A 27792-nucleotide genomic window follows, 5' to 3' on the forward strand; every position below is an offset into this window, starting at 1 on the left:
CAATACAATCAATGAGAATCAGTTCACCCAGAACTTTGCTATTTTTTAGCCCTGTTATACTGTAGATTGTTTAAAACTGTCACATACTCTCCCATTTTCTTGAGCTACGGCTTTCTAAGCTGTGCTTTGAGGATATTTCACTCAGTGGTTACTGTAATGGAGGTGGTTTGGTGAGCCACGCCTGTGTGATAAGTAACCTTGCCTGAGACTTGCCTAGGTTTTAGCCCAGAGGGCTAACACAATCTTGTGGCGCACAGGTCGCTCAAATTACCATTCCGGCCAGTTGTGGTGGTTGCCTGCCTGTCTTCATTGTCCATCTCCTCTGAATCTTCCTATCATATGGGTTGTTCTTAGCTCCAGGAGCTGTTGGATATGGCAGACTCCACCCTGAACCTGTGCTCCCCAGAGATGAGGGTTCTCCTGCAGGAGCAGCAGCAGGAGGTGGTGGAGCACTGGGAGAAGCTGCGCCTCCACATGGACCAGAGGGAGGGAGACCTCAAACGGGCACGCCAACGCTACCTTTTCCTCAACACGGTAACTGACTTAAACTCTATAGTTACCATTAGAGACACCATTTCAGTTTGCTCTCTCTGAGCCTTTACCTGGACTAATAAGCACTGTCAATGGCGATTCTACATTGAGCGTCCTTTTTAGTCCAGAGGTAGACTTAATTTGAGTCTAGGAAATCAGCATTAAGAGTTTCCTAGTTCTTGTTACACTGATTGATTTGGATATTACATGATGTATTGTATGTTGGTTTTAACGTCAATCTATTTTGGTGTTCTAGGTCCAGGACTATGCTCTGTGGTGTGCCCAGGTGCTGAGTGGGATGACAGCGGAGGAGTCTATTAGAGACGTGGCCACCTGTGACCTGCACCTGGCCCAGCACCAGCAGCTGTGGGCTGAGATCGTGGCCCGGGAGGAGACCTACGACCAGGCAGTGGCCATGGGGCAGGAGCTGCAGGAGCAGGACAGACACAACGCCAGAGAGGTATAAATAAAAATAATGTATGCACTCACTAACTGTAAGTCGCTCTGGATAAGAGCGTCTGCTAAATGACTAAAAATGTAAAATGTATTCAATTTAATAGATCTTTATTGTCACAGAAACACAATTCAGTTGCAGCAGAATTACACACAAATTGAATACACACCCTGTATGAGCATATATATACCCTGTATTCCTATATATGTCTCAATGTTTTCTGCGCAAATATTTTCTACTGTCCCAGCATTCTGAGGCTTGAATACATACAAGATTAGAGAGTTGGAATTACATGAATGGTACCTAAATAAGCTGGCAATGTGTGGTGTCTTCCTCCTACCAGGTCCAGGATAAGCTGAGTGGTCTACAGGAGGAGAGGGACTCACTTCATGGCCACTGGGAGAGGAAACAGAGGGGCCTGGAGGGGACCCATCTGGAACAGGTCTTCTACAGGGACACAGCGAGCATGGAGAAGATCACCAACTCACAAGAGGTCAGAGGTCAAAGTTGGTCAATCAAATAATATATGCTCTGTTTCAAGACTCACATTGGCAGTGCAAGCCCCTGACGGTGCAATTTAAATCCACTTTGAGCAAAACAAATGTTTTCCTATGCTGCAGTACATGTACATGTTTTGAATGCCCCCAACTTCTTGTTTTTCCTTCCAGATCCTTCTGAAGAACAGTGATCTGGGGACGTCAGTTGATGAGACAGAGGGACTCATAAAACGCCATGAAGCCTTTGAGAAACTCCTCAGCACTCAGGAGGACAAGGTCTGAATTTCTTCAATCATCCATGTCTGTGAAGTGCACAATTTTAGCTTAAAAGCGCCAACTGTTATCATTTTTGGTAATTAGTAATTTCAAAGAGATACAATTGGTAATAATTTCAAAGAGATACTGTGGTAATAATGTCAAAGAGACACTGTATGTCAAGCAGTAACACTTTATTTTTAGTAAATAGTTTAAATTCCCCCATATAAGCATATATTTTATTAAATTACACATTTATAGTCAAAAAAAATGTAATGTATCAAAATAGACATGTTTATGTTTTTCATGATTTGAACAGATATTTTGATCAATTTCATCCATGGCCACTTGTTATGAACATTTGTCTGTTATTCATTCAAAGTGTTGTTTTTGTGGTACTCAGAGGCTGAGAAATGTGGCGATTGAGCTAATCTGACATACCGGTACCACCTAAAATGGTCATCGATATTGGCTGTATAGGCAATATGGGCACCGGTGCCATCACACTTTTAACTAACTTTGGAACGCTATGGGCTATCAACTCCATTCCAATTGCATCTGAAAGATGATAATCACAACTTGGAAAAACAATGAATTGAAATAAATTAATTAGGCCCTAAACTATGGATTTCACTTGACTGCGTAGGGGCACAGCCATGGGTGGGACTAGGAGGGCATAGGCCCACCCACTGGGAGCCAGCCAATCAGAATGAGTTTTTCCCCACAAAAGGGCTTTATTAGAGACAGAAATACTCCTCAGTTTCATCAGCTGTGGAGGTCCTGGGCTGACATGGTTACATGTGGTCTGCGGTTGTGAGGCCGGTTGTGAGGCCGGTTGGACGTACTGCCATATTCTCTAAAACGACATTGGAGGCGGCTTATGGTAGAGAAATGAACATTAAATTATCTGGCAACAGCTCTGGTGGACATTCCTGCAGTCAGCATGCCAATTGCACACTCCCTCAACTTGAGTCATCTGTGGCATTGTGTTATGTGACAAAACTGCACATTTTAGAGTGGCATTTTATTGTCCCCAGCGCAAGGTGCACCTGTGTAATGATCATGCTGTTTAATCAGCTTCTTGATATACCACACCTGTCAGGTGGATGGATGATCTTGGCAAAGGAGAAATGTTAAGTAACAGGGATGTAAACAAATTTGTGCACAACATTTGAGAGAAATAAGCTTTTTGTGTGTATTTCTGGGATCTTTTATTTCAGCTCATGAAACATGGGACCAACACTTTACATATTACGTTTATATAATATGTATTTTCAGGGTACATGCATCTACCTCTGTGCCAAATTTGGTGCTTTTATCACAAAGTTTACTATTGAGTCCACATTTTCAGGCACCACGAGTATACAAAAGAGAGTATTTTTCATTCCTCCATATTAACACAGAAATCATGGTACATTTGTTTATTTTTGTTGGTAACAAGTTGCTTGACAAAGTCCTAATATTTCAGTAGGATCAACAACAAAACATTTAAATTACGAAAGGTTTGATCCATTTTTGACACCGTTGGTGCTTTTAGTGTGAACATTGTCCAAAGAAATAAATGAAGAACATGGTAATTTAATAATCTATGTTAAAACATACACTATCAAGTGTTATGTGTATGTGTCTCAGCCTGTTCAACCACGGCACTGTCATTGCTCTTTAGATATCATTGCTGAAGGACCTTGCTGAGAGACTGAAGAAGGAAGACTTCAGTCGTGAGAAAGCCGGCCGCATCCACAGCAAGCTGAAGGCCCTCCTGGAGAGGCGAAGCAGGATTAAGGGGCTGTCAATCAAACGCAGAGAGGAGTTGGCCATCTCCAGGCTGCTCTGCATCTTCAACCGCAATGCTGCTGAGGTACTGTACAGTACCACACATCACCTGTGGTCAGACATGGGTTCAAATCAAGGGGCCAGGGTTCCGGGCCAGAAGCACACTTTTGACTGCACCTACGGTTTTGCTTCGGTACTGCAGTTTAACTGATGTCTGGCCCAGAAAGACAATTCCTATAGACGGCCCCATAGAAAAGTCACATTTGAAAATTCCTAATAAGACACTTTAGTCATCACCTTTGTGCACAAACTTTATTTAAATAATTGTAGCTGAGGCCAATTCTTTTTCCATCACTCACAGCTGAAGATAGTAACATTTTATATTCATGCTCTGACGTCATGAGCCCAGCTAACCAGGGGAAGTGCCAGTTGGCTTGTTTAGCTGTCCACGTGCTTAGCACGCTCTGACAGAGTTCCCAGAGCATGTTCGCGCGATACTGCTGTCTGTCCAGTGTGCACTGAGTGCTAGTGCGCAGACGCAGTAAGAAAGATGTCAACAAACACGAAACGGCGTATGCGAATGTGAGTAGATTACGTTGAAAACTACGGTCGGCCATCTTGGAAGCAGTCTCTAGTTCTTTTATACGTCAATGATTCAAATGCTATTTGTTTTCTTTCAACTACTTTCAGCCTTTGATTGAGCCTGGCTGGCCTGGAATGCCAGATGGGCTTGCACTTTGAGACTAGTCCATTAGTTCCCTTGCGCCAGGAAAGCTCAATCAAGTGTAGATGGAGTATTTAGAGATAAATAATTATAGAAAATAATTACTATTTGAACCAAGGTCTGCCTGTGGTAGATGGAGCCATGTTGTCTGTCTCTGTCTTTGGTCCAGGCTGAGGAGTGGGTGTTGGAGCGTATGCAGAAGATGCAGGATGACTCCAAGGTGGACCTGAGCAACCTGCAGACCAAGATGAAGCTGCTCCAGAAACATCAAGTCTTCGAGGCAGAGATTCTCTCCCACAGCAGAATCATTGACTCAGTGCAGCTGGTATGAGCTGTTATTAAAATACACTGGGGAGGGTTTATTGTCAGGGATAACTACAGTACATAATTCAGTAACACTTAAATAATAATAATAATATGCCATTTAGCAGACGCTTTTATCCAAAGCGACTTACAGTCATGTGTGCATACATTTTTACGTATGGGTGGTCCCGGGGATCGAACCCACTACCCTGGCGTTACAAGCGCCATGCTCTACCAATTGAGCTACAGAGGACCATCCTTATAATCCTTTATAACTTCTTATAAGCATGTATGAGCCTTTATAATGTCTTGTAATAAGTCATAATATGTCATAGAGATTCATGTATCAATGTTTCAACTGATTCAAACTGACCCCTGTGCTGGCCTAGGCTGGTGAGGAGCTGGTGTCTCTGCATCACCCTAAGTCCCAGGAGGTTCGTCGTAGTGCTGCAGCTCTGGAGAAACACTGGGAGGAGCTGAAGCTAGCCGTGGCCGCCAGGGGGAAGGTTCTAGAAGACAACAGAGACTTCCTGGAGTTCCTGCAGAAGGTGGACCAGGTAGAGGTCTGGATCAGACAGAAGGTAAGAATGGACAAGAACAATCAATGAAGGAGTCCTAGAAGAGCTATGAAAAGAAGTCTCTGCACATTTGAATTAGATGCAAGTTTCAGTCTTAAATGTGCCAAGCTTCAGTCAACAACAACCTTTTGTCAGAGCATACCACCTAGAAGAGCAATGGGTGATGGAACTTTGAAGAGTAGGCAGTATGGCAGCGTGAGACTTTAGATGAGAATGCACCCACAAAACTTTGGATTCCGAGAAGAATGCATGAGCTACCACGATATCAGTGGTTATCAGCATGTCTTGCATATTGATAATATAAAACATACATGGAAAAAAAAAAAATTCTGATGGCTTTTTATACTTTTTTTCTGGTCTTTTTCAGGAGGTGATGATAAACATAGGGGATGTTGGCACAGACTATGAGCATGGGCTCCAGCTGCTGAAGAAACTCAATGAGTTTAGAGGATCAGGCTCTGGGGTGAGTTTGTTTCTGAACGAACATAGGACATGTACAGTGCTAGCGTTTTCCAACACTGCTGGTCTTGGAACTTTGGGTGAGTTTAGTGACCCTTATCAAGAAGGAGAATTGGTCAATTATGTATTTTTGGTCACTGCTCAAGTCTTCCCATACAATTTAATTGAGTGTGTTTTTTATTTCAGGAAGTCACAGTGGACGATGCTCACATCAAGGCCATCAACAACCTGGCTGCTCGGCTGGAGAGGCAGAACAGTGACGAGCTGGCCACTGTGAAACAGCGCAGACAGCAGCTTAATGACAGGTGACACCCAACCTACTGAAAAAATTAGTTGATGATGATGACTGTGGTGATGTTTGTCCTTCAAGAGGAAAACTATTTCCACAGCTCACAGGTTCAATTGCCTTTATTCAACCAGAAAAGTTGTAATGTACACATACTGTAGTATAATTAATTTCCACTTTTTTAAATCTGCTCTAACCCATTTTCTTTTCACCACACCTTCCATCAGATGGAGTAAGTTCCATGGCAACCTGAGCAGCTATAAGAAGAAGCTGGAGGCAGCGCTGGTGATCCACTCTCTAATCAGAGAACTGGATGAAGTCCGGGAGAGAGCCAATGAGAAGGTTGGAAGGGCTTCATCTTAACCCTTCTCTATAAAACCCACTTAATATTAATAGTCTCTTATGTATGACTTACTGTAACAGATGTCATAAGAAGAGTTTCAGAGTACAGTATTTCAGAGTATACACCCTTGTTGTCTTGAAAGCATGTCCACATCATATTGTATTTAATTCCTATCTGCTGGGATTCCTATTGTAGATGCAGCTGCTGCAAGGCCAGGACTGTGGCTGGGATGTGGAGAGTGTGGAGAATCTGATACGACGCCATGAGGAGACTGAACGCGAGGCTGGAGTCATACAGGAAAGGGGCAAGGTGAGAGAAGCAATATTAAAGCATTAGACCGATCACTAAAAGCTTCAGTCATACAAAAGTTATACTTAAATCCGAACTGGTTCTCTAGCAAATTAGTAAGATTGTGTCACCCCATGTTCAAGAATGGCCTTTTTCCCTTTATTCAGATTACAACCTCTCACTTTCAATTATTTGAAAAGGAAATCATCTCCCAAATATCACAAGCCATAGAAAGTTGATTGCATTTTCAATGTAATCCTCCAGAAACGACAGAACAAATAATGCAACAAATATTGTGGTTAAAATCTTCGTAAATGATATCATAGGTAGGACTGGTGGAGTTATGTCGCACCTGCAGCTAACAAAAACATATGGAAATGTCTGCTCTACCCAAAATTACAACCAAATAATTGCAGCATTACTGTAAAAATGGAAGAGGAAACTGGAAGGGGGAAAAAGTAAGGAACTTGTCTGTCAGCCCTGCATTAAAGAACATAATTGGTTAAAGAAAATTGTGATAAATAAAAAAGTATACCAGTTTCATTTAAGGACCAAAGGATTGACAGCCGTCCTATATAGATTGCAAAATAGTTGGGAAGAGATTTTTGACGTTCCGATTCCATGGCATAGTGTTTATGAACTGATACGCAAAACGACGCCGGATTCAAAACGTAGAATTTTTCAATTTAAATTATTATACAAAATTCTTACTACCAATAGAATGTTATTTATATGGGGGATACAATCTTCCCAGCTCTGCAGATTTTGCTGCGAAGAGACAGAATCATTAGATCATTTGTTTTGGTACTTTCCATTTGTAGCGTGTTTTTGGTCACAGGTCCAGGAATGGCTGAAGGATTGCAATATTTACCTGGAGCTAACCCTGCAGATAGCACTACTGGGTGATCTGAAAAGTCAGTCAATCGATCAATAATATAACAATACTTTTAGCAAAAAAAATTATTTTCAATTTACAATCTGTAGAAACAATGAGAATAGAAGGGTTCAGAACTTTTGTGAAACATCAAATCAAATTTTATTGGCCACATGCGCCGAATACAACAGGTGCAGACATTACAGTGAAATGCTTACTTACAGCCCTTAACCAACAGTGCATTTATTTTTTAATAAAAAAGTAAAATAAAACAACAACAAAAAAGTGTTGAGAAAAAAATAGCTAAAATAAAATAACAGTAGGGAGGCTATATATACAGGGGGGTACCGGTGCAGAGTCAATGTGCGGGGGCACCGGCTAGTTGAGGTAGTTGAAGTAATATGTACATGTGGGTAGAGTTAAAGGAACTATGCATAAATAATAAACAAAGTAGCAGCAGGTAAAAAGATGGGGGTGGGGGTGGGGGGGCAGTGCATATAGTCCGGGTAGCCATGATTAGCTGTTCAGGAGTCTTATGGCTTAAGGGTAGAAGCTGTTGAGAAGTCTTTTGGACCTAGACTTGGCACTCCGGTACTGCTTGCCGTGCGGTAGCAGAGAGAACAGTCTATGACTAGGGTGGCTGGAGTCTTTGACAATTTTGAGGGCCTTCCTCTGACACCGCCTGGTATAGAGGTCCTGGATGGCAGGAAGCTTGGCCCCAGTGATGTACTGTGCCGTACGCACTACCCTCTGTAGTGCCTTGCGGTCGGAGGCCGAGCAGTTACCATACCAGGCGGTGATGCAACCAGTCAGGATGCTCTCGATGGTGCAGCCGTATAATTTTTTGAGGATCTGAGGACCCATGCCAAATCTTTTCAGTCTCCTGAGGGTGAATAGGCTTTGTCGTGCCCTCTTCACGACTGTCTTGGTGTGTTTGGACCATGATAGTTTGTTGGTGATGTGGACACCAAGGAACTTGAAGCTCTCAACCTGTTCCACTACAGCCCCGTCGATGAGAATGGGGGCGTGCTCAGTCCTCTTTTTTTTCCTGTAGTCCACAATCATCTCCTTTGTCTTGGTCATGTTGAGGGAGAGGTTGTTATCCTGGCACCACACGGCCAGGTCTCTGACCTCCTCCCTATAGGCTGTCTCATCGTTGTCGGTGATCAGGCCTACCACTGTTGTGTCGTCGGCAAACTTAATGATGGTGTTGGAGTCGTGCCTGGCCATGCAGTCATGGGTGAACAGGGAGTACAGGAGGGGACTGAGCACGCACCCCTGAGGGGCCCCCGTGTTGAGGATCAGTGTGGCAGATGTGTTGTTACCTACCCTTACAACCTGGGGGCGGCCCGTCAGGAAGTCCAGGATCCAGTTGCAGAGGGAGGTGTTTAGTCCCAGGATCCTTAGCTTAGTGATGAGCTTTGAGGGCACTATGGTGTTGAATGCTGAGCTGTAGTCAATGAATAGCATTCTCACGTAGGTGTTCCTCTTGTCCAGGTGGGAAAAGGGCAGTGTGGAGTGCAATAGAGATTGCATCATCTGTGGATCTGTTGGGGCGGTATGCAAATTGGAGTGGGTCTAGGGTTTCTGGGATAATGGTGTTGATGTGAACCATGACCAGCCTTTCAAAGCACTTCATGGCTACAGACGTCAGTGCCACGGGTAGGTAGTCATTTAGGCAGGTTATCTTAGTGTCCTTGGGCACGGGGACTATGGTGGTCTGCTTGAAACATGTTGGTATTACAGACTCAGTCAGGGACATGTTGAAAATGTCAGTGAAGACACTTGCCAGTTGGTCAGCACATGCTCGGAGTACACGTCCTGGTAATCCGTCTGGCCCTGCGGCCTTGTGAATGTTGACCTGCTTAAAAGTCTTACTCACATTGGCTACGGAGAGCGTGATCACATAGTCATCCGGAATAGCTGGTGCTCTCATGCATGCTTCAGTGTTGCTTGCCTCGAAGCGAGCATAGAAGTAGTTTAGCTCATCTAGAAGTCTTGTGTCACTGGGCAGCTCGCGGCTGTGCTTCCCTTTGTAATCTGTAATAGTTTTCAAGCCCTGCCACATCCGACGTGCGTCAGAGCCGGTGTAGTACGATTCAATCTTAGTCCTGTATTGACTCTTTGCCTGTTTGATGGTTCGTCTGAGGGCATAGCGGGATTTCTTATAAGCGTCCGGGTTAGAGTCCTGCTCCTTGAAAGCGGCAGCTCTACCCTTTAGCTCAGTGCGGATGTTGCCTGTAATCCATGGCTTCTTGTTGGGGTATGTACGTACGGTCACTGTGGGGACGACATCATCGATGCACTTATTGATGAAGCCAGTGACTGATGTGGTGTACTCCTCAATGCTATCTGAAGAATCCCGGAACATGTTCCAGTCTGTGCTAGCAAAACAGTCCTGTAGCTTAGCATCTGCGTCATCTGACCACGTTTTTATTAACCGAGTCACTGGTGCTTCCTGCTTTAGTTTTGGCCTATAAGCAGGAATCAGGAGGATAGAGTTATGGTCAGATTTGCCATATGGAGGGCGAGGGAGAGCTTTGTATACGTCTCTGTGTGTGGAGTAAAGGTGGTCTAGAGTTGTTTTTCCTCTGGTTGCACATTTAACATGCAATACAGTTGAAAAATATATGGCAAATAGAAATCCAATATGGATGGTGTTAAGAGATAGATGGGAGATGTTGAATGGAGCTGAAGGATGGGACTAATAACAACTAATAACAACAAGATAACTAGTGTAAAGCATACTGTGTCCATAATAAGTATATAGGTTATAGTTTGAGAGCTTTTGTGAAAGAGCACGGTTAGAAAGATATGGCATATAGAAGCAAACCGGATGGACATCATGAAAATGATCGGAGAGGTTGAGGGTAGAGGAAGTTCAGGAGTAAAAACTAACAAAATATAATTATTGTAAAATTGACTGTGTCCATAAAATGTATATAGTATGAATAAGCTGGAAGTAGAGTCCTAAGCATTGTAGTTCACTAGTTTACTCCAATTAGGGAAGGGGTGGTGGGGTTGGAAAGTAATAAAGGGAAATAAAAAAATGTAAAGGGTGTGTGTGTGTGTGTGTGTGTGTGTGTGTGTGTGTGTGTGTGTGTGTGTGTATATATATATATATCTATATATATATGTGTGTATATATATATATATATATATATATATATATATATATATATATATATATATATATATATATATATATATATATATATATATATATGTATCTATATATCACAGACTGGGCTTTCAGTCAATGTAATTGTCTGCATCACTTCCAATCCCCCATATCCCCCCCCCCCCCCCACCTGATACACTGTAATGCGTTTTAGAGTGAAACAGAAAATTGAACTGAATTGAATATCTGAAAGATCAACTAATTGCATCCTGATCTTGTGTTGATTTGCCAGGCACTGGAAAAGGACACCGCTGACCGCCTGAAAGCCCAGTCTGTGATGGCCGACAAACTGAGCAAAAAGCAGAAAGAGGTCAAAACCGGCCTTGTGAAGCTGGAGAAGGACGTTAAACTCAGGTGTTGCAAATAATAACTGAAATATCCTGAAAAGATGTACCCCTTCCCAACGTGATACACTACATGACCAAAAGTATGTGGACACCTGCTCGTCGAACATCCCATTCCAAAATCATGGCCATTAATATGGAGTTGGTTCCCCTTTTGCTGCTATAACAGCCTCCACTCTTCTGGGAAGGCTTTCCACAAGATGTTGGAACATTGCTGCAGGGACTTGCTTCCATTCAGCCGCAAGAGCATTAGTGAGGTCGGGCACTGTTGTTGGGCAATTAGGCCTGGCTTGCAGTTGGCGTTCCAATACATCCCAAAGGTGTTCAGTGGGGTTGAGGTCAGGGCTCTGTGCAGGCCAGTCAAGTTCTTCCACACTGATCTCAACAAACCATTTCTGTATGGACCTCGCTTTGTGCACTGGGGCATTGTCATGCTGAAACAGGAAAGGGCCTTCCCCAAACTGTTGCCACAAAGTTGGAAGCACAGAATCGTCTAGAATATCATTGTATGCTGTAGGGTTAAGATTTCCCTTCACTGGAACTAAGGGGCCTAGCCCGAACCATGAAAAACAGCCCCAGACCATTTAACCTCCTCCACCAAACTTTACAGTTGGCACTATGCATTGGGGCAGGTAGCATTCTCTTTGCATCCGCCAAACCCAGATTCGTCCGTCGGACTACCAGATGGAGAAGCATGATTCATCACTCCAGAGAACGTGTTTCCACTGCTCCAGAGTCCAATGGAGGTGAGCTTTACACCGCTCCAGCCGATGCTTGGCATTGCACATGGTGATCTTAGGCTTGTGCTCGGCCATGGAAAACCATTTCATGAAGCTCCCGACGAACAGTTCTTGTGCTGACATTGCTTCCAGAGGCAGTTTGAAACTCGTTAGTGAGTGTTGCAACCGAGGACAGACGATTTTTACGCGCTTCAGCACTCGGCAGTCCTGTTCTGTGAACTTGTGGGGCCTACCACTTCGCGGCTGAGCCATTGTTGCTCCTAGACATTTCCACTTCACAATAACAGCACTTACAGTTGACCGGGGCAGCTCTAGCAGGGCAGAAATTTGACGAACTGACTTGTTGGAAAGGTGGCATCCTATGACGGTACCACGTTGAAAGTCACTGAGCTCTTCAGTAAGGCCATTCTACTGCCAATGTTTGTCTATGGAGATTGCATGGCTGTGTGCTCGATTTTATAAACCTGTCAGCAACGGTTGTGGCTGAAATAGCCAAATCGACTAATTTGAAGGGGTGTCCACATGCTTTTGTATATATAGTGTACTTTGATCTTGCAAAACTGACACAATGGAATCATTATTCAAGTCATTATGACAGTATAGATGTGTGTGCGCTGAGAGGACACCATATACTTCCTCTTGCATTATTATGGGTTTTGGGGAAGCTGCAGAGAGACTAACAGGAAGTGATGTTACAGGAAGGAGAGGCTGCAGGAGGCTCACCAGCTGCAGCTTTTCAAGGCTAACCAGCGCCTCCTACTGGACTGGACCCTGAAGCAGAGCTCTGAGATGGGAGAGAAAGGCCTGCCCAAGAGCAAGAACGAGGCAGAGCGATTCATAGTAGAACATCAAGATTGGAAGGTGACTAATGATTATGATATTCAAGTTAATATTTTGATGGCTATCTTTCTAGGTCGCCCTAGGAAAATAGGTTTTCAACCTTGTGACGTTAAATAAAGGACAACAAAATCCCCCCCAAATTTCAACCTCCTATAAGACCCAGTAAAATTGCAAACTTAAGTTTCCGGAAGAGATTAAACGTGTTTATGTGTTCTAGACTGAGATTGATGCACGGGGGGAGCGTATCGACTCTGTTAGAGACTTTGGCCTGAGTCTGGTAAAGTCTGGACACAGCTCATCATCAGAGATCAAGAAGTCTCTGACCAAGCTGGAAGAGGCCAAAATGGGTCTGAGCCAGACCTGGCAGGACAGGAAGAAGACTCTGGATCAGGCTCTAGGCCTACAGGTAACCCTAACTTGGAGACATTTGTACTATTCATGTTGTGAATGTAGCTCATCTAACATTAGGCATGTTTTCCTGCTTATTTATTTTTTATTGCCAGTCAACGTACCTAATAAAATAAGGGTCAAATGAATAACAAAAGTTACCTAAATCTCGTTTTCATTTCAGATATTCCTTGGCTACATGGATCAGAGTGAGAGCTGGTTGAGTAACAAGGAGGCCTTTCTGGCTAATGAAGACCTTGGGGTAGGAACTCAATGCATTTGCTCATAAATTGTGTGTGAAGAATTTATGTAGGCCTTTTAAAGGACTTATGAAGGCTTCATTAAGCCTTTATCAGATATGTGTTGTTTAAATTGGGACGTTTATTGGTTATTGCAGAGTTCTCTATCTGACGTGGAGACCCTCCAGAGAAAGCAAGCCCTGTTTGAGAACACCCTGGATGCTCAGATGGAGCAGGTGGAAGGAGTGGAGCGGTTCGCCCAACAGCTGATCCAGCAGAAACACTTTGACTCAGACAATATCAAGAGCAAGAGCAAGTCTGTGCTGCTCAGGTAGAAGCCAGCAATGAACTAAGTGCCAAATATTTCCCTGTTTTCAAAGACTGTCTATATACAAAGAGATTGTTTGGTGTATGAAATGATTTATTCTGCCTTTGTGTGCTATACCTGACTCAAAAACTATGCCTCTCTCCAGAAAAGGAAAACTGTTGGAAATGAGTAAGGTTCGCCGGAAGGCTCTGGAAGAATCTCTACAACTCCAGAAGTTCCTGGGTAGCAGCTATGAGGTATGAGAAGTTGGGTCTGCTTGATGAGTCCGCTTTAACCAACTCAATGTTAGTGTGGGTCTATGAGGCTGGTATGCAAGACTAAAACATAAGTATACCCCTGAGTCAATACTTTGTAGAAGCACCTTTGGCGGCGATTACAGCTTTGAGTCATCTTGGGTATGTCTGTATCAGCTTTGCACTTCTGGATTTGGGGATTTTCGCCCATTCTTCCCTGTAGCTTTTCTCAAGTTCTGTTAAATTAGATTGGGAGTGGCAGTGAACAGCAATCTTCAAGTCTTTCCACAGATGTTCAATGGGATTCATGTCAAGGATTTTCACATTCTCGTTCTGAAGCCATCCCAGCGTTGCTTTGGCTGTAAGCTTGGGGTCATTGTCCTGTTGGAACGTAAATCTTTGTCCCAGTCTAAGGTTGTTTGCACTATGAAGCAGGTTCTCATCAAGGATTTGCCTGTATTCATTGTTCCCTCTATCCTTTCCTGTCTTCCAGTCCCTGCCGCTGAAAAGCGTCCCCATAGCATGATGCTGCCACCACCATGCTTCATGGTAGGGATGGTGTTCGATGGGTGATGAGCTGTGCCTGGTTCTCCAGACATAGCGCTTTGCAATCAGGCCAAAGAGTTAACTTTTTGTCTCATCATACCACAGAATCTTTTGCCTTGTTATCTCAGAGTCTTTCACATGCCTTTTTGCAAACTCCAGGCGTGCTGGCATGTGCCTTTTTCTCAGGAGTGGCTTCCGTCTGGCCACTCTTCTATAAAGTCCAGATTGATGAAGTGCTGTAGAGACTGTTGTCCTTCTGGCAGGTTCTCCCATCTCAGCCAAGGAACTCTGTAGTTCTGTCAGAGTGTTCATTGGGTTCTTGGTCATCTCCCTGACCAAGGTCTTTCTTTCCCGGTTGCTCAGTTTGGTCGGACGGCCAGCTCTAGTCAGTGTCTGGGTAGTTCTATATTTTTTCAATTTCCCAATGATGGAGACCACTGTGCTCTTGGAAACTTTCAACACTCTAGAAATGGTTTTATATCCTTCCCCAGATATATGCCTCATTACAATTCTATCTCGGAGATCTACGGACAGGTTCTTGGACTTCATGGTATAGTTTCTGCTCTGACATGCACTGTCAACTGTGGAACCTTATAAAGACAGGTGTGTGTCTTTCTAAATCATGTCCAAACAATTTAATTGGCCACAGGTGGACTCCAATCAAGTGGTAGTGACATCTCAAGGATGATCAAAGTAAATTGGATGCTTAATTTGAAGATTCATAGCAACGGTGTGTGTGAATACTTATGTAAATGAGATATTTCTGTATTTCATTTTCAATAAACTTGCCAACATTTCTAAAAACATGTTTTCACTTTGTCGTTATGGGGTATTGTGTGTAGATGGGTGAGAAAACAAATCTATTTAATCAATTTTGAATTCCGGCTGTAACACAAAATGTGGAGTAAGTCAAGTGGTATGAATACTTTCTGAAGGCACTGTAAGTAATGTGTAATAACTTGAACATGTAAAGTAATGTCTGATAGCTGAAACCTGTAAAGTAATGTGTGATAACTGAAACCTGCAGGTGTGCTCGTGGCTCAATGAGAGGAATGCAGTGGCCCTGGATGAAAGCTGGAGAGACCCCATCAACCTCCAGGCCAAACTACTGAAACACCAGAGCTTTGAGGCTGAGATCTTAGCGAACCGTAACCGAGTTGACGCTCTTACTAAGGTATGTGTGAGTCTGAAGAAATGCTTTCAATGCACATTAATCACAGAGTAGTATCTCAGTACTTTCCTATTGCTTATGACAGCTCAATACACATTAAGATAGAATAACATAGCTCTCTGTCCTTCATAGAATCTGCAATGTCCTCTGTTCTGAGACCAGTGTCTCGGCAGATGTTATTCACAGTACAGTTAAAGTTAGCCGTGACTGGTCTAGGCAAGTGTTATTGAGTCAATGTTCACCCACAGGAGGGAGAGAGAATGATAGGAGCGGGTCACTCCACTCCTGGGAAGATCAAACCGTGGCTGAAGGATCTTAACCATGGCTGGGACCAGCTCCTCAACAACTGTAAAGAGAAGAAATCTCGTCTGCAGCAGGCCTACCAGGTATTTGCACATTATAGACATATTGTACTCATCTTTGATGATAGATACAGTAGATGATACTATGAAAAAGAGAATGTAACTTTAATGACATGATAAAATCTAATTGTATTTGTCACCTACACATACGCTATATATATAAAAGTATGTGGACACTCCTTTAAATTAGTGGATTCGGCTATTTCAGCCACAACCGCCATTGCTGACAAGTGTATAAAATGGTGCACACAGCCATGCAATCTCCATAGACAAACATTTGCAGTAGAATGGCCTTACTGAAGAGCTAAGTGACTTTCAACGTGGCACTGTCATAGGATGTCACCTTTCGAACAAGTCAGTTTGTGAAAGTTCTGCCCTGCTAGAGCTGCCCCGGTCAACTGTAAGTGCTGTTATTGTGAAGTGGAAACGTCTAGGAGCAACAACGGCTCAGCTGCGAAGTGGTAGGCCATATAAGCTCACAGTACAGGACCGCCATGTGCTGAAGCGCGTATTGCGTAAAAATCGTCTGTCCTCTGTTGCAACACTCACTACCGAGTTCCCAAACTGCCTCTGGAAGCAGTGTCAGCACAAAAACTGTTTGTCGAGAGCTTCATGAAATGGGTTTCCATGGCCGAACAGCCGCACACAAGCCTAAGATCACCATGTGCAATGACAAGCGTCGGCTGGAGTGGTGTAAAGCTCGCCGCCATTGTACTCTGGAGCAGTGGAATCGCGTTCTCTGGCGTGATGAATCACGCTCACCATCTGGAAGTCCGACGGACGAATCTGGGTTTGGCGGATGTCAGGAGAACGCTACCAACTGCAAGCCAGGCCTAATCGCCCAACATCAGTGCCCGACCTCACTAATGCTCTTGTGGCTGAATGGAAGCAAGTACCCGCAGCTATGTTCCAACATCTAGTAGAAAGCCTTCCCAGAAGAGTTGAGGCTGTTATAGCAGCAAAGGGAGGACCAACTCCATGTTAATGTCCATGATTTTGGAATGAGATGTTCGACGAGCAGGTGTCCACATACTTTTGGTCATGTAGTGTATTTGCAGAGACAACATCCCCTCCAGGTAAAATAATAAAGCATTCTGCTTTAAAGGCCCAATGCAGCTGTTTTTGTCTCAATATCAAATCATTTCTGGGTAACAATTAAGTACCTTACTTTTATAGCTTTCCATTAAAATGGTCGGAAAAAATAAAAAAAGCTTTTTAACAAAAAATTATAAAGCAAGAATTTAGCTAGGATTGTCTGGGAGTGGTCTGAGTTGGAAGGGGGAGTGAAATGTAATCAGAAAACTAGCTGTTATTGGCAGAGATGTTTGGAACTCTCTTTGTTATTGGTCTATATTAACTTATACCGCCTGCTGATGTCACGAGGCAAGTCAAAACTCCACCCATGCAAAACCTGCTGAATAGAAGGTCTTGTGTAGATTGTACCAGCAACTATCAGGAAATAACACTGATCAAATGCATTCACACTTTTACAGTGTTAGTTTCATCAGCTGTTGTACAATATGATATAAAACACAGGAAAAACAACATTTTGACTGCTCTTGGCCTTTAAGTAAAGTATTAGGCTATAATTCTTCTATAACTTTGTTATTTTCTACCACCAGGCTTTACAGTTCCAGCGTTCTCTGGACGACATAGAGGAGTGGCTTAGGTCCGTAGAAGTTGAAGTAACCAATGAGGACTGTGGCACTGACCTCCCGTCAGTCAGCAGGCTGCTGAAGGCTCTACAGGGCCTGGAGGAGGTGGTGGATGGCTATCTGGAGAGGGTCCAGGGCTTAGTGGATACAGCCAAGGACTTCAGCTCCAAGGGCAACTTCCTGGCCCAGGAGATCCAGCAACGAGTAGGCCAAACTGTCAATAGGTAAGTTTTTTTTTTTTGTCAAAGATATATAAATAATACTGTCTGATTCTCCCCAAATACATTTAAATATTAGTCAGAGTACGAGACAGATTAATAAAACACACATTTTATTACCATGCAACAGAGTACACACACACCAATACAGCATGGCTGTGAGAGTGCGCTTGTGAAAGGAATTGTAAGGGTTTTGCGCAGCCCCGCCCCTCACACTTTTTTTCATGGTCCTTCGAGACGGATTTTAAACAACTTTCGTTATTGCAGATATAACAGCCTGGCTGAGCCATTGCAGAACCGACGGGAGACCTTAGAATCCTGGCAGCTGTTGTTCCAGTTCTACCGTGACATGGAGGATGAGCTGGTCTGGGTCCAGGACAAACTGCCCTCTGCCTCCTCCAAAGACTGGGGAACCTCCCTACAGAGCACTCAGTCTATGGTCAAAAAACATCAGGTCAGAGGCAGCGATGGTCAATGTACCAGTTTGCATTTAAGATACTAACAACAAGGTTGTTCTTGGGTTTCTGTCAAGAACTTAGTGAGAAATGTATTTGTAAAAAGTGTTATACATGTAAGATTTGATTGATTGGTTGGTTGATTGATTGAACCTCTGTGTGTGCAGGCTGTGGTGCAAGAGATAGCGAGCCGTACCCCTCTGGTGCAGGCTGTCCAGGACGCAGGGCAGAACCTGGTGAGAGGCAGACACTTTGCCTCGCATGAGATCAGCGAGAAGCTGGCTGAGCTCAAGAAGATTTTTGAGAGCCTGAGGAGAGAGTCAGAGAACAAGGGCCAACTGCTGCAGGAGGCTCTGAAGATACAGACCTTCCTCTCTGAGGTAGATAACTGTGACCACTGACCATACTCTCCATACATTCTCTTTTGACACGCTCTTTGGACACAAACACAGGTTCCACAATCCACAAAAACTCTCTCTCAATACATCTTTCTACACAACTTTCTACAGTGAGGGACTTTTATTTTCCACCCAAATATGATGCCCTCTGAAGAACCTTTATAAGCTTACATTTCTCTTTAGGTTTCAGAACTAGAGCTGTGGATAGATGAGCAGAGACCCACGTTAGAGTCCAAAGACTTTGGGAAGAGCGAGGAGGCCACCGAGGTCTTCCTGAGGAAGCTGGACTCTATAGACCTGGACCTGGAGAACCAGCAGCTGAAAGTAGAGTCTCTTCAGGAGACTGGCGCTAAACTGGAGCACTGTGGCCACCCCAACAGGTACAGTATACAAACCTTACAGTATGTATATTATTCACTTTATCTGTTATCATTGTCAGGAATTAAGATATGTGATCTCACAGATATTTACAGGGACTAACTACAGTATATTAATATTCTATATTCACATATTTAACTATATTCACATATTTTAAATATGTACATTTAGTGATTCTAAATCCATTTTCTTTATTACTTAATGTTTGTCTCTCCTTCAAATGTTCTAAGCCCATTGACATGATGACATTTCTCTCACACTACATCAGCCATTTAGTGAGTAAGAGTCTTCCAGACATGCTGGATGAGTATGAGAGTCTTCTGCGTCTCTCTGCCTCACGACGGGCAGCTCTGGAGGACCAGCTGAACCTCTATGTGTTTGAGAGAGAGGCCCGGGAGCTGCAGAACTGGCTGTGCTCCCGCAAGACCCTGGCTGAGTCAGAAGACTTTGGACAAGACCTGGAGGACGTGGAGGTATAGATGCAGAGTGGACTATTCCATTGGTTCCATTATACAGGGCAAATTAGGTGCAGCTCAAGTATTTGAAAGTTTTGACCCATGTCTTGGAGGATGGGAATAGGGCCAATACGGATAAGCCAAGTACTGGACAGTTGTTGGGTGTATGTATCGTTTATATATTGCTGTAGCTGAAAACAAGCTTTGTGAGATTACAGTCTTGGTAAAGTACTGTAATCAGACAAGTAATGATCGATATCTAATGCATTTTAGTTTAGAGGCAGGCCGCAATTTTCTTAATAAAGTCACTTTCTTCCAGGTGTTGCAGAAGAAGTTTGAAGACTTTGTGGCTGAGGTTAACACGCTGGGCCAGAGTAAACTCAGCACTGTTCAACAACTACGACAGGAGGTGAAATCTGCTGAAGGCCACAGACGAGAGGCAGCGCTGCACAAATTATGGGATGACCTCAACCAAAATGTGAAGACTAGAGCGGAGGTAAAAGTCTAAGTCCAGTTCTTCTATCAATAATATTATAAGTAGCTGCTTAAGTGGGAGATTAAACGATAGGGAAGAAAGGTCATGTCTGCTCACAATTCTATAGTGGCCCTATTTTCTTGTCCAGCTCCTGTACCAAGCTTGATGTGCGTTAAACACTCTCCTTCTGAGTATTATTTATATATTACTGTGGGTAATTGACCTGAGCCATGGTGATATAACAGCCATTTTGTGTGACAGAACCTGAAGTCTGCCCGAGAGGTGCACCAGTTTGACCATGACGTGGACGAGCTGAAGGGTTGGATGAGTGAGAAGGAGGTGGTGTTGGACTCTGACGACCACGATCATGATCTACTCAGTATCCAGGCACTCATCAGACAACATGAAGGACTGGAGGTACAGTACACAACCAAAGTTTATTTAACATGTTTGATTGAAATGGGAGCAGAGCAGTTTCATTGAGGCAGACTCCAAAGATTCACAATTTCATTAGCCACCCAAGACCTGATGACTTGCTTTAGCTCCCTAAACTAATGCCTTTAACTCAGTGGGCTAACGGCTGGTTACACTAACTCACCCATCAAATAACTGTGTTTGTTTCCAGAGAGACTTGGCGGTCATCGAGGGGGAGGTGTCTCGGACTAAAGAGGAGGGGCGGGGCCTAAACAGGAAGTACCCCCAGGTGCGGGCCAGTCTGAGTGAGAGACTACAGGAAGTGGAGGAGAGCTGGGCTAGTCTGCAGGCCAAGGCCATCCAACGCAGGAAGAGACTGGGGCAGGCTGAGGCTGTGCAGAGATACCTCACAGAGTGGACTGAACTCATGTAGGTCTACTTCTTTTCATTTCATGTAGTTAGGATTGATAAGATAACACAATGTCACCCAATTCTATAATGTCACATTTTATGATGTGCTTACAGATGTGTAATGCATGCTTTATGAACGTATAATTATTGAGGTGTGACCTGACCTGGATCTAATTTGAACATTTTAAAGTAAATTGAAGTGCTATTATGTTTTGAATCATGAGGTTATTTTATTTTCCCCTGTATTGCCCAGGGCATGGCTGAAAGAGACCCTGTCCCTGGTGAGAGGGGAGGGGTCAGGAGGGGAGGGTGCTGACCTGGAGCAGCTAATCAAAAGACACGAAGAGTACCATGTTCAGATTGACAAGCAGCTCAACAAATCACAGGCTGTGAAAGATGAGGGCAAATACCTCGTGGAGGAAGGCAACTTCATGTGCCAAGAGGTAGTAGCACAGTACTTAAGTTTAGACATAATGTCAAAGCAACCTAAACATCAATGTAATGGCAAGATACAGAAATGTGACATTTCTCTTTAAGTATTGCATTTTTTGCATTATTTTAAGCATTATTGTCATCTTGTTTCTATTATTATGTAATGTGTCACAATGTTAAATGTTGTTATAGGAACATTTGAATAAAGCTATTTTCATTCATGGCTATCTATTGCTGCCAAATTGCAGTTGGAGGAGCGTCTTCTGGAGCTGCAGGAGCTGGAGACGCGGGTGCAGGAGGTTTGGGAGGAGAGGAGGGTGTTGTACCAGGAGGAACTGGAGATCCTACAGCTACAGAGGGAGCTGGAGCAGGCAGAGCACTGGCTCAGTACCTACGAAGCTACTCTGAGGGCAGAGGAGTACGGGGTGAGTCTTTTAAGTGGAGGACAGCCCAGTTAAAAGCAAGCCTAGGCGTTAACACAGTATTGTGGCGCGCAGGAGACCTGGGTTTGAACCTAGTCACTGACATAAGTCATCATGCTTTCTGATAATAGTATGAAATAGTTAATATTTTCTTGAATTAAAGATTTTTCATGATACTGGTTATTGGTTTTAGTGCTATGTATTTTTCTTTTCGACCCACTAAGTGAAAGTTGGTTAAGATGCTCAGTGATGTCTCTTCTCCTTCCCAGGACTCTGTGTCAGACGTTCTGGAGTTGATGAAGAAACAGGAGGACTTGGAGGCTATGATTCAAGCCCAGAGTGACAGATTCAGTGCCTTACAGAAGAAGAAAACACAGGTGAGTGAGAGATGAGAGGACGCTATTCACCTTTCCTGACAACTGATGTTATGGCTGTCGAATTTTGGCTAACTCCATTAAACCACACAATTCCTTTTGGTCTTCTTTGAACAATGATAACCCAAAAGATGGCTTTGGCATGGATACAGTAGATTACTCTCACACATTATGTTTTATTATATATTTTTTAGAGAGAGCAAAGATTACAAGGCCTCCATGGTGATGATGGAGACAATTCCAGGAAGAAGCTTTCCAGGGTGACCTCCCTGAAGAGGAAACCGTCTGACCCTAAGACCCCCCGACCCACCGCCCCTAAACCCCTAAAACCCACAGACCGGGTCCGCAGAACCAGCACCAGCAAGACACCAGATCCAGCTCCATCTCCCTCCTCATCCATCTCCAGTAGCCCCCCTCCCAGCCCCGTCCCTAGGGCCCTGACCACCCAGAACCCTGCCTTTGTGGCCCCCTCTAGATCCCCACGCTTCGCCCCTCCAGTCAACCCTCCTCCATCCCCTCCATCCTCTCCCACTACAGAGACCAGTAGCCACTCTCGCTACAGATCCCATAGATTGTCAGTGAAGGAAGAAGAGTTGCCTCCCACAGATAGACCACCTATCACCCCCAAGCCAAGGCTCTCCCTCAGAGAGAGGAAGTTAGCCAGGCATGAGGAGCTGGCCCCAGAAACACCTGTGTCGGCCCCATCGCCGACCTCACCGGAACCAGCCTCAAATGTATCGCCCCCACTCTCACCTGTATCGGCACCTGTCCCCTCTGAACATCCTGAGCAGCCAGATAACGAACCCACCACACCCCCTGAACTCCCTCCCCCCTGCAGAGACCTGCCCCCTTCCCCTGTACTGCTACACCACAGGAAACTAGAGGACCTACCAGAGGAGGTGGCTACGCTGTCAGACTCAATATCTGATGTGAGATCAGATCACTAATTAACAAACTACCCTCTGAGTCTGAGTGGATACCATGTTTATTTACGTTTTACACTATGTCTACTGTTATCCATCTTGAGAACTGTGTTGTTTACATCTTTATAGGTCAGAGGTCAAGTGCCTGTCAGAATGGATGGGATGTTGGAGATCAAGGTGAAACAAAGCGGAAACAAAGTAAGACCATGTTTTACTTTATCAATGTAGAGGACCGAAACATTCTGACCTAAAACAATTGTTGATGCTAGGTCATCTCCAGTGTTTTAATGATCAAATCATTAATTATTTACAATTAGATAAAGCTGTAAAACCATGAAACTGTATTGGTTTGCAGGGTTTGGAGAACTGGGATGCTGTCTATGCAGTACTGGAGAGGGAGACACTCAATCTTTTCAAAGACAGAGATGCAGCTACAGAGGTACTGCTTATTCATCAAGTCTACAGAAAAAGATTTTAAAGTTAAATTCACAGGTACTTTTAGAGAAAACAATGACTTTTGAGAGTACAGTATGTCACTGCTTTTTTACAGAGGTCTTCCCTATGGCCCCCCATCAATATGGTTGGAGCAGTGTGTAAGGAAAACCCATACTATAGGAGAAAGGACCATACCTTCAAACTAACGTGAGCCTTTCACATTACTGAAAGATAATCGATGCTTAAAGTAGCAAATCAAGCTATATCTAAGTACTGTATAAAACATGCCATGTTAGAAGTTTGAGGACCTTGTAATAAAGTATACAAAGACTGCTCCTCTGACAAAATGTAAATGTATGTGACTGTCTGTTCTGCTGTCTGTGTATGTCCTTCAGTCTGGATGATGGAAGTCAGTACCTGTTTGCTGCCTCTAGCCGAGAGCAGCAGCTCAAATGGGTAGAGGAACTTCAGAACTGCACCAAGTCTGAAAGCTCCTCTGACTCTGAGGATTCTGGGTAAGTCAACTGTCAAACAGAAGGGCCATTCCTTAAAACTTTGTTATTATAAATTAATAGCACATCTTTTACCAGTGCCTAAACCAAATAGTTTGCCAAATAAAGTATTTATTTGAATCCTGGTGTTTTTGAGTAATGATCTCGTTATAAAATTTAGTAAATACAGTATCTTGCTGTTTGAATAATTTGCCAATTCCCATTTTGTTCAGGAACTCCTCAAAGGACACAGTAGATCACCAGAACTCCAAACAGGTCGACATCAATGATGCTTCTGAGAACAAAGGGTTTCTCAGAGTTGGCTCCAGAGAAAGTGTTGTCTGCAATGAACGTTTTGAGAGCGATAGAGGGCCACCACCAAAGCCCCCCCATACATATTACAACAAGCACCACTACCCTTCAGGAGGGGAGACCAAAGATGAAGGTGAGACTGTACACATGCATTAGTTTCCCATAACTTGAAATATTACAAAAACAACCATTTTGAAACTGAAATAAATTCCAGGTGAGACTATGCATTTGTTTCCCTCAATTTGACTCATTACACAATGGTTACAAACAACAATTTTGGTACAGAAAGAAATTCCAGATCTTCACTACATTTTTTGGCATGTTAACATTGTATTATTATTAATAAATCCTTACAAAATACTCTGAAATACTTTGAGGCCTCTCATAACATAATGTGCTGTCTTGTTCCAGGAACTGTAATAACCCAGAGCCTGAGTTCCCTACAGAGGAACCATCCCCCCACCACCCAACCTCCTCTACCTCCACAAAGCCTCAATGACCCTGAGCCCAAAGACAAACCCAAGAACAAGAGTGTCTTCAAGAAGCTCTTTGGAAAGTGATTTGGGATATTTCCTGTGTTATTAGAATAGTCATCTTAACAATTGATATCTTAATATTAACTTTACAATGTTCAAATCAAATGGCACAATCTTTATGTTGTAAACCATTAGCATTGGTTTATGATATGTTAGCAACAATTTATATGTTACTTTTCTCCTTGTGTTGATCTACTCAAGACTGCTGCATGCTCATGAGATTTTATGCCAGTGCCTATTTAAAAAGCGAATTTATTTATTCCATAGCAATAATTACATTCAGTTGGCCTATTTCATTTTACACAACATTTCAATTCACAATAATTTACGAATCACCACATTTGGTAATTAAACTAATATATCTGGTGTAGAAACATACAGATAGATAATCCTTACCTTGCTCAAACGAAGTTTTGCTTTAATTATGCATTATGTCAATGACAGATTTGCCAATATTAGAATTATACATGTGTATTTTAAGTAAATATGTGGCCGATATTTAATTTTATGGATTAAAGGCCGCCAATCTTGTTGAGAAATAGTACATGATATGAAGTTAATTCTTATCTTTAAATATTTTAGTCAGTCCAACGAAATGAGAGGACTTTTTCAAAAGATAGTATAATTTTTGCAATTCATTTTCATGCCATAATTTAATGGCAGTGTGATTAGGATGGATGTACTTTCACCACTTCTACTTTATACATTTTGCAAAAGGCATTCGGATTTCAATTATTTTCGATAGACTTCAACCAAGAATAAACTAAATGACTTATTTCAGATTGAGCATGTGTTAGTATAATAAAAGCTTGCATTCAGATAAAATTAGGGGACAATTTTTCTCATCCAATATTCCACATTTATTATGCTTTTTTATGTTGGCTAGTAGCCTAATATATTTCACTTTTGATCATCTGATTAAACGGTTATGTATGTTTTGCAGATTCTGTAAAAATACATGTATTTGTTGAACATTTTTAATTTCGCTGGAATTGAGAAATGCGTAAAGAATTAGACTACAACATACAACCATACAAGAAGTGTCAGCAAAGTACATGCCACAAACGACTGACCTTTCAGCATTTTCTATCCTAGGCCTTGCCTTGCCTTCTTGAATCAGCAACATTTACTACCGCTTGATGGCGTCAGAGACAATGAAGCAACAAGACCGTCTATTCCTCAAGTCTATTCCTTGCAGTTCAAAAGTTAATTCGAGATGTTGCCATTGATTTAACATCTTGAGTGTTGTCTATTTGTGATTGTTGCATTTAACTTGTTAAACAATTTGGGTAATGCGCCATGATATTTCAGGTCATGCGTTTGATCACCCATTTGTTGTCGTTAGGCTAGACGTGTTGGTAGAATAAAGGAATGAAGGGATTTCATTTGTGGGTTCTTTTTTTGTCTCAAACACAATGATTGTAATGTATAGAGGTTATGGGCAAGAATTTATTTTGGTAATTTATTTTTGGATCATTTCTGTGCAGTAGTTAGTATTTATAGTAGGATTAATTATTACGTTTACATTAGTTTGAGGTTTTCCAGTAGGCCTAATTAAAGGACATCATGTTTTGAACTCGATGACCTTATATTTGAATTGTAATCGAAAAAAAAAAACAGCCCAATTGTATAGTAGTAATAATACATTTTTAAAAGAATACATTACATTTTAAACGAAACAATAGGCTACATTTTCAACAATTTAAGACTTTAGAAGGCCTATAGGTAGATTCTTTAGAAATCATTCATAAGCAAATGTCATGCTCTACCATGTTACAGGGTGGAACATTTACATTAACATTTTAGTCATTTAGCAGACGCTCTTATCCAGAGCGACTTACAGTTAGTGAGTGCATACATTTTCATACTGGCCCCCCGTGGGAATCGAACCCACAACCCTGGCGTTGCAAGTGCCATGCTCTACCAACTGAGCTACACGGGGCCCAAAATGGCTTATTTGTCAAAGCCCCAGATGTAGCCCTACAAATTCTATTGAATACTAACACAGAATATATGTGCCTGTATTTCCTGTTCTACAAAATCACATAATTCGGCTTGCTTGCAAAACATTTCATTGTTAACTATATGTTGGTAACCCCAAGCCTATAGAATTGTCTTCATTCAATAGGTTATTAGATCAAGAGCCACTCCATAGTTGTTATTCGGATCACGCGCCTCCCAAAGCAGCTGCACCTTTATTTAACCAGGTAGGCCAGTTGAGAACAAGTAATGAATCACCACACAGCTCAAAGATTTAACAATGTTGGTCTCGGCCAGCACAATCAGTAAAATCAATCGGAAATACATTATTCTGTAGAAACTAATTTTAAAACTCCAAAGAATAGGATATTTCCCAAAATTACAAGCTTGTAAAAGGGACAAATACCTCATCCTCAATTTTTTGTTATGTTTCTAATTAGTTCAATATACCTGTACACGATAGTAAATTAAAACTCCCTGTTGTGTATGAAAATTGGCTTGATATTCACCGTTACCCCACATCTTTACGATTTATTGCAGGAGAAACATATATGCCACACACATACCCAATTAAGCCTGGCTAAATTAGGCTCCCACTCCTTGATTAACCAATAAATTCATAATATAGCCGACTGTACATTTCGGGAAAACGAAAGGCAAATAGTCTCTATTCACCTTTTGCAGTATGGTTAAATCCACACATTACTACGGAACATGACGGCTCAAAATACAGTAGACTTGTCTGTTATATAGTCATACAGATTTACAATACCGTAACACCGCAGCACCTCTAAACGAGAAACAGCATTGTAAAGGTTGCCGTTAGGTTAGGTCCATCCAAAAAATGAATCCACAACCCGACCAATTTGATAATCAAATGTATGAACAAATAAAAATATCGAATAATGATTTATTACTATTTATCAAGGTTTATAAATAAATATAAACGGTTAGCTGTGACAACAGTTGTATACATACTTTATCTCCATACCTCAATTAACATATGCTTCTAAGTTGCTTATAAACTGCAGGGTGAACTTGTTTAAATTTTATAACATTATAACACATGCAGACAATAGTTTTTTTTTAAAGTCCCGATCAAACATTTCATTTTCACTGAATCAATTTAATCAAAATTCCTTTCTCCAATTGACTCAGTCATATTCCCTCTCTGCAATACGCCTGCTTTTTAAACCAGCAGACCTTCTCTCCTATACCGCTAGGGGGCTCTCTGCTCTCACAGATGTGCGCCAGTCTCCATCAGTTTTATAACGAAGCTTTGCAGTCTGTCT

General features: G+C 42.6%; 1 protein-coding gene across 1 annotated transcript in view; it reads left to right on the plus strand.

The window, feature by feature from the left end:
• The window catches only part of sptbn5 (spectrin, beta, non-erythrocytic 5), a gene marked incomplete at its 5' end in the record, with an annotated part of 56203 nt that extends 30298 nt beyond the window's left edge, over positions 1-25905 (plus strand). Inside the window, 37 exons of the mRNA XM_084181902.1 lie at positions 355-534; positions 788-991; positions 1329-1478; positions 1654-1758; positions 3404-3595; positions 4404-4559; positions 4927-5118; positions 5483-5578; positions 5761-5879; positions 6088-6202; positions 6399-6512; positions 10779-10900; positions 12329-12491; positions 12688-12876; positions 13042-13119; positions 13255-13427; positions 13570-13660; positions 15231-15377; positions 15623-15760; positions 17359-17615; positions 17877-18063; positions 18232-18444; positions 18646-18842; positions 19109-19313; positions 19615-19791; positions 20032-20187; positions 20396-20613; positions 20849-21038; positions 21276-21452; positions 21719-21826; positions 22018-22752; positions 22876-22944; positions 23102-23185; positions 23297-23388; positions 23577-23696; positions 23906-24117; positions 24396-25905. Coding sequence (XP_084038028.1) covers positions 355-534; positions 788-991; positions 1329-1478; positions 1654-1758; positions 3404-3595; positions 4404-4559; positions 4927-5118; positions 5483-5578; positions 5761-5879; positions 6088-6202; positions 6399-6512; positions 10779-10900; positions 12329-12491; positions 12688-12876; positions 13042-13119; positions 13255-13427; positions 13570-13660; positions 15231-15377; positions 15623-15760; positions 17359-17615; positions 17877-18063; positions 18232-18444; positions 18646-18842; positions 19109-19313; positions 19615-19791; positions 20032-20187; positions 20396-20613; positions 20849-21038; positions 21276-21452; positions 21719-21826; positions 22018-22752; positions 22876-22944; positions 23102-23185; positions 23297-23388; positions 23577-23696; positions 23906-24117; positions 24396-24544 — 6270 coding nt within the window. The 3' untranslated portion in view covers positions 24545-25905. The remainder of the gene's footprint in view (positions 1-354; positions 535-787; positions 992-1328; positions 1479-1653; positions 1759-3403; positions 3596-4403; positions 4560-4926; positions 5119-5482; positions 5579-5760; positions 5880-6087; positions 6203-6398; positions 6513-10778; positions 10901-12328; positions 12492-12687; positions 12877-13041; positions 13120-13254; positions 13428-13569; positions 13661-15230; positions 15378-15622; positions 15761-17358; positions 17616-17876; positions 18064-18231; positions 18445-18645; positions 18843-19108; positions 19314-19614; positions 19792-20031; positions 20188-20395; positions 20614-20848; positions 21039-21275; positions 21453-21718; positions 21827-22017; positions 22753-22875; positions 22945-23101; positions 23186-23296; positions 23389-23576; positions 23697-23905; positions 24118-24395) is intronic.
• Between the last annotated feature and the right edge of the window lie 1887 nt (positions 25906-27792).

The sequence above is a fragment of the Coregonus lavaretus genome (genome assembly GCF_964263955.1).
Source record: "Coregonus lavaretus genome assembly, chromosome: 18".
In the NCBI taxonomy this organism is placed as follows: domain Eukaryota; kingdom Metazoa; phylum Chordata; class Actinopteri; order Salmoniformes; family Salmonidae; genus Coregonus; species Coregonus lavaretus.